Source organism: Blennius ocellaris (genome assembly GCF_963422515.1).
Source record: "Blennius ocellaris genome assembly, chromosome: 2".
Classification (NCBI taxonomy): domain Eukaryota; kingdom Metazoa; phylum Chordata; class Actinopteri; order Blenniiformes; family Blenniidae; genus Blennius; species Blennius ocellaris.
In genome coordinates, this window is record NC_137651.1 from 14423408 (window position 1) to 14435542 (window position 12135).

Below are 12135 nucleotides of genomic sequence, written 5' to 3' on the forward strand. Positions count from 1 at the left end.
CACACGTGACGATGTAGAAGCGAGGGATTATAGAAGTTTGGCACTTTCTTGACTCTGCTTTCTTGACTCTGCTTTAGGTTATACAGCATATACCTCTATTGTGAAATCGCCCCATGACGTACTTCCTTAAACATTTACGGCGGTCCAATGGGAGGATGACAGATTTTCACAGAACTACAACCGGATTCATTCAATCACACCCTCCTCTTTCCATCAGCAAATACGTTCCTCCTTTAAATGGAAAGTCCACTTTGATTTATAAACGAACGTGCTCAGTGGATTTATTCTTACCTTGACTCATGGAAATGTAAATTCCTATAAAATTGTTAATGAGTCCCAGGGTCTGCCTCCACGTACACCAGGGAGTTGGTTCAGCCAACTGTGAAACTGGCCTGCATGGTTCAAGGATTTCTCACTCTTCTTGTGCCCTCAAACAACAATGCCACAGACTGAATATGGAACATAATTTTATTCGGTCACATTCTGTATTTTTGCATCAAACTACACAGAAAGCAATCGCATTCTTAATCACTCACTGCACATGTTAAATGAAGGGTGTGGTGTTGAGAGAAAACACATTAAAAATGCACATTCAATAAATGTGTGTTCACAAAGAGGTTCACTGTTTTCCCCAACATTAAATAAAGTCGATGACCACATGTCGTTGCAGCGATGGCTGCAATTTGAACAAAAGAGGAGGTAAAAATGTTCATTCTTCAAATTCTAATCTTCGATTAACAGGACAAAATAAAATTGACAAGAACTCTTCATTCGGTATTAAATTACAGATGGGAGACATTTTAACAAATGTATTCCCAGACAGCAATCTTTCAGTCTGTGTGAGTTGGATTCATCAAAGCAGAGTCAAATATTGACCAAGAAAATTCTTTGAGTTACCCATTTGAACACCGTGCACACAATATGTCAAAGTGCCACAAGACAAAATCCGTTTTGTTGGAGAAGGAAACCGCAGGAGTTACAACAGAAATGGGAATGAAGACTCAAAGTGCAGTGACTGCCCTGCATCTGCTGCATAATGCAAGGTTTGACTCCAGGTGTCTCACACTGGAAAAAAAAAAAAATCACATTGGCTGAAGGAGATATTACAGTTTATAAAGTCTGAGGCGAGGTTACTAATAGGAACCATAGGCACCGGTTAAGCAGATGGCTTGTTCTATTCCTGGACAGTAACCTAAGTAGGTAGTGATACAGTAGTCCTTTCCTGCTGGTGTGACCGTTCATTCGTCATAGTGAAGTGAAGATAGAAACTTATCCACGTCCAAGTCCAGAGGAAAACAATCGATAAGTTTCTTCCTTTCCTGCAAAGAAAAAAAATCAAAAAGTTGAAACCAAAAAGTCAGTTAAACGATAAAACTGAACTTCAAGTTTCATTTAATGGAAATCACTTCGACATTCACCTTAGCAGTCAAACATAAATGTCTTCATTACCAGATCATACACGTACAGAATGGAAGTTAATCTGATTAACCCGAATCCATTTAGAGCCTGGTGGGGCTGCAATGTTTAACTACAAACAAGACAAAAGCATTTAGCTCACACAAAATAAAACAAAGATCTCAGCTGCTCTGAACTGACAATTAGAGGTGACATCAGAGATGTCCAAAAGAGATTCCAAAATCCAACCACTTTTTAAACTGCTTATCTTGTTGAGAGCCTGAGGACACATGTGATATTGAGCCAGTCTTAAATAGGACTAACATACAGTGACATTCACATACAGTGACGTTCACATCCACAGGAAAGTGTCTCATGTACCTGCTCAAAGTAATTTCCTTTTTACTATGAAATCTTGGAAAACTCTTGGAAATTTCATCCGTTTCTTAAGGTATGTTGATGTTTGTCAGGTTTGTTCAATAGGCGTGAATAGGTTGTGAAACCTGCCGTCCAACCTCAGAGCGCACCGAGCTCGTAGAACAAGTCCTTTTGAAAGAACAGGCGTCTGCTGCTAAACAAACACTGTGCTTCAAGTGAAGTTTGAAGTCTAAATGCCAAACAAACAAAACACAGGATGTGACGAGCTTCAAGAGTGCTGCATGCTTGGAACAGGCTCCGATTGATCTCCACAATGGAAGAATTCCTGCAGCTGTTTTCACCCCTTCGTATGACGTATAGGCTAATGGTGGGTTCATAGCCAGTAATTCCATCATATATATATATATTACTGTGTCGCTTTTAGCCCACAACCCACTACGTGGTTATGGAAGTCAAGTTGCTAGATTTGCACAACTGCTGTGAAACTCAAGTTAAGTGCGCAGGTCTAAAAATCGAGACCTTCTTGAGTCAAAAGTCGGTGGTGTGTGTTAAATATGTACGTCGTACTCACCCGGTCCTTCTTTTTGCTGGGAGATGGCTTCGCCTCTTTCTTTGGTGGGGGGCTGGATGTGGGAGAAGACTGTTTGCGCTTCTTAGAGGTTTTAGAGCCCACGGGTGACTTTTCTCCAGCTCCCTCCTGACGCAGGCTGTCCTTCAGTGGGGTACCCGTCCTGGCGATTGCGGCGCGTGAAAGAATCATGAGTGTGTGCGCAGCCATGTTGATGCTGCTTTCGCTGCCGGCTTCGCTGGCAGGGCTGCAGGTCGGCACGTCTGGGGTGTTGGGGGGTTTTACATGCTTAGGAGTTCCCTCAACTTCTTTACCCTTCTTCTGTCGTGAGGGAGTCCCGGGACAATCGGCAGGCGTCTCCTGGTTACGGCCCGGCCCGGGAAGACCCTGCTCCGCTCGGACTCCGTCGGGTCTTTTGGATGGAGTGGAAGGAGAGTTGAGTCCTTGAATGTCCTGCAGCATCTCTGCTGCCTGTTTGGCCAGAGAACTGGTCTTTGAAGAGGCTTTTGTTGTCTTGGACTGGGTATTAGATGCTGGCTGAGCAACTGTCGAGGGGCTAAAGTCTCTTGAAGTCGAGGACGAAGGCGCCGACGGCTGGTTCTGTTCTTTCACGCTGCCCTTTATTTCATTCTCCTTGTTTGCGGTAACATGTGGAACCGTCTGCGACGGAGCCTTCTTCTCCGGACGCCCCTCACGTGATTTCAAAGGCTTATCTGCAGGTTCTTTTCTGCCACCATCCTCTTTGTCCTTTTTACTTCCTGACTTCATTGGAGACTCTGAAGACAACGACCTGGAGCGTTGAGCATCTTTACCTTTCGAGGCATCATCACGACAATCGTGTTTGTGTTTCCCATCAATAGACTTTGATCTCTTTTCTGATTGGGATTTTTTCACCGTCTCTGACTGTGAGGCAGCTGTGCTGCTGACGTCTTCACTGTAAGAATCCTGTCTGAAGCTGTTATGATCCTGTTTTCGTGAGCTTTTTCTAGCATCTTTCTGATGTAGAAAAGGGTTGACGAAGACGACTCCAGGTAAGGGCTCTGCGGGGCATCTCACAGTCTCCACCCTCCTCTTGGGTTTGTTGCCACCCAAGATAGCAGGTTTAGTTCGTGACACTGTCGGATTAGTCTCTTTTTCAGGCTGCTGAGCAGATTGGGATGTGGATGTGTTTGGAGCTGCAGGTGTAGAGGTCTTTCCTGCTTTAGCAGTCTGTGGCTCAGGTACTGGAGGAGGTTCAAAACATAAAATTCTTCTATGACTGGAACCAGATTGATCCCCTTTCTTAGACACAATTTTCCTACCACCTGAAAGACAAAGACATTAGGTCAAAAAAAAGTGAAGCAATATTGATTGAAATGGAAAGGTCAGCAGTGTTGGAGGTTGTTTTTGTCAACAACAGTCAAACTATTATCTTCAATCATTTAAATCTACTCCAGCTTCACCTGAACCTACCAGCAGGTGCAGGTTGCTTTGTTTTTCCTGTGGGAGGTTTGGGCTTCCCATTTTCTGTCTGTTGTACCGCTACAGGGTTTGGTATGGCGACCAGCTGTGAACACAACAAGAGTTATTGTTCTCATAGTTTACAGTCTGCACATAATGGCGCCCCCTTGTGGCGACAATATTCACTTAACTGTACACAAATTAATGCACTTTAGATCACAAACATATCGATAATGAAAATATAAAAGCACTGGTAGTTTTGAAGAAGAAAGGCTGCAGGCTCACCGAAATCTGTTATTTATTTGTTTTATAAAAGAAAGTGTGTAAAGTATAGTTTTCTTAAGTGGACAATTTAGTTGTATCCAACACTGAATTTCACTAACAAAAAGCAGACATTGGGCTCTCTTTAGAAATCCAAACATCCTTCTTGAAATCGAATTTTAAAAACTATTCGTCAACAGCTGTCATACTAATCAGAGGAAGAGGTGAAGGAGAAACCCTGACAAATACAAAACTGTCAACTTTCACCATTGGCTAATGCATGCTTCGTAGCTTTGATTAAAATCCATTCATTCAGTATGAAAATACATCGAGAAAAGCCAATAATGTCACGGTGAGGGTCTATACCACAAAAGCAAATCATGATCATTATAAAGTAGTAGCTTAAAGTATTCCCTTAGAATTACGTTACCTGACTGGACACCACCTGGACGGAATTCTGTCCCACAACAGAAACGGGGAGTATCACAGGCTTAACAGGTGACGGTAAGATAAGTGCTGATCCTGTACACGAAAAAGAGAGATTTCAGTTTTTGTATCACTTCAACAATTTCAAAAAAGAGTGGCACAGAGACACAGGCCACTGAACATCTGAATACTAATTTAGGACAAACCCTGCAGTGTTATCAAGTATAGAAATACACGTGTTTATTAATAGAATGACTGTTGTACAATATGCCATTATGTCTGAGATAATTGTTATTTTCAAGTATTGTACCAAATATTCAGGTAAAAGACTGCAGGTGCATTCATAGAAAAAAAAAAAAAGCACTCTGAAAGTGAGCACAACAGTTTTGTATTAATCACATCCTCACTATCAGATAAGCAAAAATCAATCTTTGAGACAAATGTTGTGAAGACCTGTCATGTTCAGTTTCTCACCGGAGAAGGCTTGGGCTTGAGTTTGTGTATTCAATCCATACTGGCTGGCAGGCAAAGGCTGACCCGGCGTGACCCCTGCAGGCAGCAGCATCTGTGTGGTTTGAGCATCTGTGGCTGAAGGTTCAGCCACAATAATATAGCTGGCGGAGGCTCCTTGTCGCGTAGAGTTACTAGTGTCCAGGGGAACTTGAATGATATAGTTTTGTTGGGCTTGTGAGGTTGCGGGTGATGAAGAAGCAAGTCGTGCGGCGGCCTTATAACCGAGAGGACTGGCATGCACCTCAGAGTTTTGTAATCCACTGACTGCCTGTGCCACTTCATCCAAATTGGCCCTTGGAGTTGCAGGGCCTCCGGGAGACTTGGCTGGAGAGGAGAGATAGATAGTGGGCATCTTTTCCCCAGTGATGCTCGAAATGGCCTGAGTCAAGGCCGTGTCGCTGGACGAGTCCTCGTGATTCTCACTTACAATGATCTTTAAAGACATGATGTCGCTGGAGCCTGCTGGTGCCGTGTTTACCGTGCTGGGGTTTGTGGTCAAACAATCGGGTGATAGTACAGCCAGAGGACAGGAGGAAGCAGGTGTGGACAAGGCCGGGGTAGTGGCGAGGGTTATGGAGGTAGAAGCAGATGGGGTTGAGTCAAGTGGTGTGGCCGTGGATAAGCAGAAGAGAGGGACTGTTGAGCCGGTAGAAGCACGAGTTGAGAAAGTGTTGCTACATGAAAGTGGCTTTTCAACTAAATTAGAAGTCTGTGCTGGAGTCTTGGTCAGCCGAACTGGTGCGGGTGACAAAAACACAGGTTGGCTGCTCCAAGGTGAAGGCGATGCTGCAGCGGGTTTCTCTTTCGATGCTTTTGCTCGTTCAGTTTCTTGTTTCTTGCCCACATTTGAAACCGGCTCCACTTCCGGCAGAGAAGTTACACCAGCATCTCTTGATGAAACAGTTGGAGTTGATACACTTGGGGCATTTGTTGTGTCGCTGCAATGCTTTGTGACCGGCTCCTGAATAACCAAATCATCTACAGGTGGTGGGGGAGTGTTCAGAGGTTCGTCAAGATCCATCGGTGTTACATCAGCACAGTTATTCAAGAGTGAGGCCTTGTCCATTATATTTGTGTCCTCTGCAGCAGGAGGGACATCATGAGTGGCAACGGGATTCACCAGCAATCGAGCAAAATTGTTTTCAATTCTAGAGGACCTGCCATTAGAGCTGATAATTATCTTCTTGATCAAGGTAGGCGCAGTAGTCTTCCTGTTTTTTCGCTCTTGTCCTGCTCTCATTTTCTGCGTCACTGATGTGGCGTCTGAAGGATTTGTATGGGTTTGCGTAGCACCTGGATAACACAGCAGCACATCAACAGAAGTATGACAACGGCTGCAACAACAAAGTATGCGTTTACACTCACAGACACGTACTCGTACACAGTTTGTTTCTACCTGGATCATCACTTTGGGCAGGTCTGACGAGAGCAGAAGGTCCAGCTGTGTCAACCTCTCCTGGGATACTGTAAACATCCTCTCCATCCCCATCACCATCAGTGAATTTGTTTTTATCTGCAATTATAAAATCAAATAAAAATAAGTCAAACAACAATTACTCGAAAAAGCGGATGACTGCGACTTTAAAGTCATTTACATTAAATTAAATAAAAGAAATCAAGGCAATAGTTACTGTAATCAAAGAGGTCAAAGAGGGCCTGAAAAGCTGGATCAGATTCTGTTTGCTCCAAAATATCATGGATGGCGTCATCACTCATATGAATTTCTCCCTGTAATGGAACAATATGAGTTACGGAGTCACGTAGCACCACTGAGGCAAAAAAACCCTAAAATGGCAAAATTAAGAAACTGCATTTCTTTTAAGCACCTGTAGTCCCAGGATTTCGTCAATAGACTGGTCCTCTTCCACGGTGCTCAAAGAGGCCTTTGATGTTTGAGGTGCTGGCTCACTGATTGTAGAGAACAGACAGACGAGGAAAAGGTAGAGCGCAGTTACACGCTTGAATTATACATCACCCGACCACTCGATAGATGCGCAGCAGAGTTTCCGCAAGACACTTACTTAGCCAGGATTTTGTTAATGTTTTCAGCAAGCTTCTCTTGCAAAGATCTGTCACCCAAAATCTTGTCACGGGCACTTTGAATCACAAGTTGCTGAAAATAAGACGATGTTTTGTGAATTGACAAAAAATAAATAAATAATTTTTAAAAAATTTCCGTTTCATAAATATCAACAGAACACTTTGAGATAAACAAAGTATTTTTGAATGTAATGCAGTTAGTTAATGTGTTTTATTGTCCGTTGAGACAAAGGGGCAACACAATTTTTTTTTAAATGTCCTTTCCATCCACATACAGTGGGGCAAAAAAGTATTTAGTCAGCCACCAATTGTGCAAGTTCTCCCACTTAAAAAGATGAGAGAGGCCTGTAATTTTCATCATAGGTATACCTCAACTATGAGAGACAGAATGAGGAAAAAAAATCCAGAAAATCACATTGTCTGATTTTTAAAGAATTTTTTTGCAAATTATGGTGGAAAATAAGTATTTGGTCACCTACAAACAAGCAAGGTTTCTGGCTCTCACAGACCTGTAACTCCTTCTTTAAGAGGCTCATCTGTCCTCCACTCCTTACCTGTATTAATGGCACCTGTTTGAACTGGTTATCAGTATGAAAGACACCTGTCCACAACCTCAAACAGTCACACTCCAAACTCCACTATGGCCAAGACCAAAGAGCTGTCAAAGGACACCAGAAACAAAATTGTAGACCTGCACCAGGCTGGGAAGACTGAATCTGTAATAGGTAAGCAGCTTGGTGTGAAGAAATCAACTGTGGGAGCAATTATTAGAAAATGGAAGACATATAAGACCACTGATAATCTCCCTCCATCTGGGGCTCCACGCAAGATCTCACCCCGTGGGGTCAAAATGATCACAAGAACGGTGAGCAACAATCCCAGAACCCCACGGGGGGACCTAGTGAAGGACCTGCAGAGAGCTGGGACCAAAGTAACAAAGGTACCATCAGTAACACACTACGCCGCCAGGGACTCAAATCCTGCAGTGCCAGACGTGTCCCCCTGCTTGAGCCAGGACATGTCCAGGCCCGTCTGAAGTTTGCTAGAGAGCATTTGGACGATCCAGAACAGGATTGGGAGAATGTCATATGGTCAGATGAAACCAAAATAGAACTTTTTGGTCAAAACTCAACTCGTGGTGTTTAGAGGAGAAAGAATGCTGAGTTGCATCCAAAGAACACCATACCTACTGTGAAGCATGGGGGTGGAAACATCATGCTTTGGGGCTGTTTTTCTGCAAAGGGACCAGGACGACTGATCCGTGTAACGGAAAGAATGAATGGGGCCATGTATTGTGAGATTTTGAATGAAAACCTCCTTCCATCAGCAAGGGCATTGAAGATGAAACGTGGTTGGGTCTTTCAGCATGACAATGATCTCAAACACAACGAAGGAGTGGCTTCGTAAGAAGCATTTCAAGGTCCTGGAGTGGCCTAGCCAGTCTCCAGATCTCAACCCCATAGAAAATCTTTGGAGGGAGTGGAAAGTCTGTGTTGCCCAGCGACAGCCCCAAAACATCACTGCTCTAGAGGAGATCTGCATGGAGGAATGGGCCAAAATACCAGCAACAGTGTGTGAAAACCTTGTGAAGACTTACAGAAGACGTTTGAGCTCTGTCATTGCCAACAAAGGGTATACAACAAAGTATTGAGACGAACTTTTGTTATTGACCAAATACTTATTTTCCACCATAATTTGCAAATAAATTCTTTAAAAATCAGACTGTGATTTTCTGGATTTTTTTTTCTCATTCCGTCTCTCATAGTTGAGGTATACCTATGATGAAAATTACAGGCCTCCCTCATCTTTTTAAGTGGGAGAACTTGCACAATTGGTGGCTGACTAAATACTTTTTTGCCCCACTGTACAAACCTGTAGATTTTGCTTTAAAGCATTGTTGCTGTGGCTGCACAATCTCTCTCCAACAGAGCTCACAATTTGCAGGACTATTGTTTTTTTTGCACACACATGGACTAAAACTTTTACATGAGTGACAACAGTGTACTCACGGGAAAGTTCTCATCAGCACCCTCTTCAGCCTGAGGTTCCGTAGTGAGGCTACTCGTAGTTGCTGCAGGCCTGCTTTGACCACTAGACCCACCAAGAGCAGCGCTCCTCTTCCTGGGGGTGTCCCTGCAGGCAACAAACAATTACATGTCCGAAAATGACATGCCCAAACTTCACAATCGTTGTCCAACCAGCATGAGCTCAATCCAACCCAAACTCAAAGAAAATTCAGACTGAAGACTTGCCCATACAAACCCGAACACCACAATGAGCCACATGTGAAATGGAGGAAACGTCATGTAAATTCAAGAACACACTTGTCATTATACTTTGATTTCAATGAAACGAGTGTATAATCTTTCATTGGGTGGATTACTTAATTTGTTCAATGTAAAAAGTATGTGTGATGTCTACAAAAAAAACAAACTTCAACCAATTATTAAACAACAGCAACCCTCTTACCATTTCCGTCGACCAGGAGACATTGGCCCCGAATTGAGCCGATGCTCAGAAACAATGATGTGCACAGGCGAATCTCCTAAAACAGAAACAGTGTCACAGCTCACATCAATGCCACTTTCTATTTGTGTTACTTGAAATAAGCTTATATGGATTGGCTGAATCTTTTCAGTTTCCCACAGACAAAGAGGGCAAAAGGTTACAAAAAAATGTGATATATTTGAGTACATAAAAATATGTAATTAGACACTTTCTATAGATAAAGAAGTCATTTTTGTCCAACCACAAGATGTGGGTAGAAACATGCATGCAAATCTTAAAGAGCTGGAAGCTACGGGAACACATTTACTTTGTATGCCAATGTTTTAAAGTCCACAGCTGTAGAAGTGCAATTTTATTAGTAGCGACTTCATGTCGTAATGGTGGCATGTAACAGCATGTTACAGGAAAAAAAAAAAGAATATCAACAATATTTTGCTTAAAAGTTGAGTGGAACAAAACTAATGAACCACCATCAACATAAAAACACATCATATCTGGATGTTGTATGATACTGACTTGGTGTCAACAGTGTTCTGTTGCCAAGAGCGGGTCTGATTTGAGGGTCAGTGGAGGACACAGGAGTGGAGTGGCCAAAGGTGCTGTGGGAGGTGTGTGCAGGGCTGATGATGGCACTCGTTTCCAGAACCGAAGAGCAGACAGCGCCACCAGCAGGTAGCAATGTCAGAGCCCGCTGCCGGGCCATATTCTCCATTTCAACACGGGAGCGCACTGCAATAGACACAGAGGCATGTAAATAAATCACTTGCATAAAAACCCTAGGTGTCCACACCTCTTATGAGTGTGGTATGAAATAACACAATGACGATCCATTATCATTGACATGTTTACATTTTGGATTCCAACAATCTATTCCATCTCATTGTTCTTTCAGGAGTCTGTGATGAATCTGGCAGAACTGTACAGAATATTACATTGAAGCTCATCACCTCGTAACAAACTTACCTCTCTGGCATGCTGACAAAGACGGCGAGTTCTGGAGTGACCTGAAGGAAGACGGAATATCAGTGAAAATCCCAGCTTACCCTTTTACATTTTTGGCAGAATTTGAGCCCATTCTTTGCTCTCTGCTTTCTTTATACTTTTATATGAGTCTATTCTTTCCAACATTTTTTTCTGCAGATAGTAGGGCATGTATTTAATAATGAGAAAGACCTCAAAATGACAGGTGCATTTGAAAAGCTTTTGAGTCATGCTTGTGCCCGAAGTGTACCTATTTTACCGAACAAGCCAAAAGTTTAACACTTAAACATTATCTTTAATTCGGTAAGGGCAAAATAATACAAGGGTCAAGAGCCATACGATGGAACGGAAGTGGGCCCCACCGAAACACAGACAGAAAATAAGCTAGTAGTTGAAAGTTACAATTCTCAGCAGTTCAATTCACAATCACTGAGTTTTTCCTCCCTCAATTTAATTTCCTGATCAGTGTATTTGAACTGAGGATTTGTTTGGGGTGGAGCAAAGTTCATTACTTAATTTGGTTGAGTGTGAAATCCAGTTTTTTCCACAGAGAGCTCATCATGACGGGAACATCGTGTCTGGACTCTGTGGGGAGAACACAATTATCACCACCACAACACACAAACAGCTCATGAATGACATCAGGTGACATTACATTACCTTTAGTCTTGACGGCCACGTACTCGTTTAAAATGGTCGTTAGACCTTTCCCAAAGAGAGACTGTGCGTGGGGGAGAACAAACAGCAAGCGTTGCAGTCCGTCAGCAGTTTACTTTTTGACAGAAAGATTTTAGAGCGTGTCCGTGAGGAAAAGAGACGCTTACAAAAACACAGGCGGGGATGGCTCCGTCTCCTGTCGTGTGGTCGGCATATTCCCTCAGGCTCGGGCTCTCGTGGATGAACGCTCGGCTTGTGGCTGACAGCCCCTCTTCTTGGAGGTACCCTGAGGGAGAAAGAGGCTCTCACTCGGAGACAAACGGCAGCGCGACATGACATAAAAGTGCACACTGGCTGGCGGACACTAGCGGAGCGGGTGCGAGGCTTCCAGGCTTCGACTCGACATGTTTACACTCCGGTGTCAGTGCTGGCTAGTAGCGCCGCGGCTACAGCTTTGTCCCCGAATAAGACTCACCCAAAACAAGCCGTGCGACGTCCGAAGGGAGCAACATGGCCGCTCGGTGGTTCCAAAAACGAGTGTAGCAGAAAATAGCTCGCTACATGTTCGGGAAAAGTCTCGCAGAAGTCCGTTATGTCAAATTAAATTAACCGTCAATGGTATTATTGTGAAGGCGACGTCCTCCGAGGAGAGCTGCTTAGGCAAAAGGCGGGGAACTCAAGAACACGTAACCCGGATGTAAGTGACAAATTCATCCAATGGAATTCTGGGAATTGTAGGCTGATGTGACCACTGATTCTCAATGAGTCTTTACGAGACTCCTCATACATACGCTTGAATCCATACATTTAAAACCTGTCCTTATAAGTCAAGATCCGCACACAATCACTTTGCAGGTAATAACTGAAATATCTTGTTTTATTGTTTCTGGTATTGCTAAAGGACTCGCTCAGTGAAAAACTACGACCTGGAAATGATGCCGCTGCAGGGGCGGGAATATCCGGCGTGC

General features: G+C 43.4%; 1 protein-coding gene across 1 annotated transcript; it reads right to left on the reverse strand.

The window, feature by feature from the left end:
- Positions 1–478: 478 nt before the first annotated feature.
- On the reverse strand, positions 479–11777 carry npat (nuclear protein, ataxia-telangiectasia locus). The gene is made up of 17 exons (XM_080502754.1): positions 11643–11777; positions 11335–11453; positions 11171–11231; positions 11023–11095; positions 10493–10533; positions 10046–10258; positions 9491–9566; positions 9031–9154; positions 7003–7094; positions 6808–6889; positions 6613–6709; positions 6378–6494; positions 4943–6274; positions 4473–4564; positions 3794–3887; positions 2345–3645; positions 479–1319 (listed from the first exon to the last, which is right to left on the reverse strand). Exons 1-17 carry the CDS (start codon positions 11677–11679, stop codon positions 1239–1241), a joined length of 4032 nt encoding a protein of 1343 aa, XP_080358880.1. The 5' UTR covers positions 11680–11777; the 3' UTR covers positions 479–1238.
- Positions 11778–12135: the final 358 nt, after the last annotated feature.

Excerpts from the sequence above, each read along its gene's own strand:
- npat (XM_080502754.1), bottom strand. The coding sequence starts at position 11,679 with ATGTTGCTCCCTTCGGACGTCGCACGGCTTGTTTTGG. Across the intron at positions 6,275-6,377 it reads TGCCCAAAGTGATGATCCAG|GTGCTACGCAAACCCATACA; the intron begins GTAGAAACAAAC and ends TGTGTTATCCAG. Across the intron at positions 1,320-2,344 it reads CCAGCAAAAAGAAGGACCGG|GAAAGGAAGAAACTTATCGA; the intron begins GTGAGTACGACG and ends TTTTCTTTGCAG.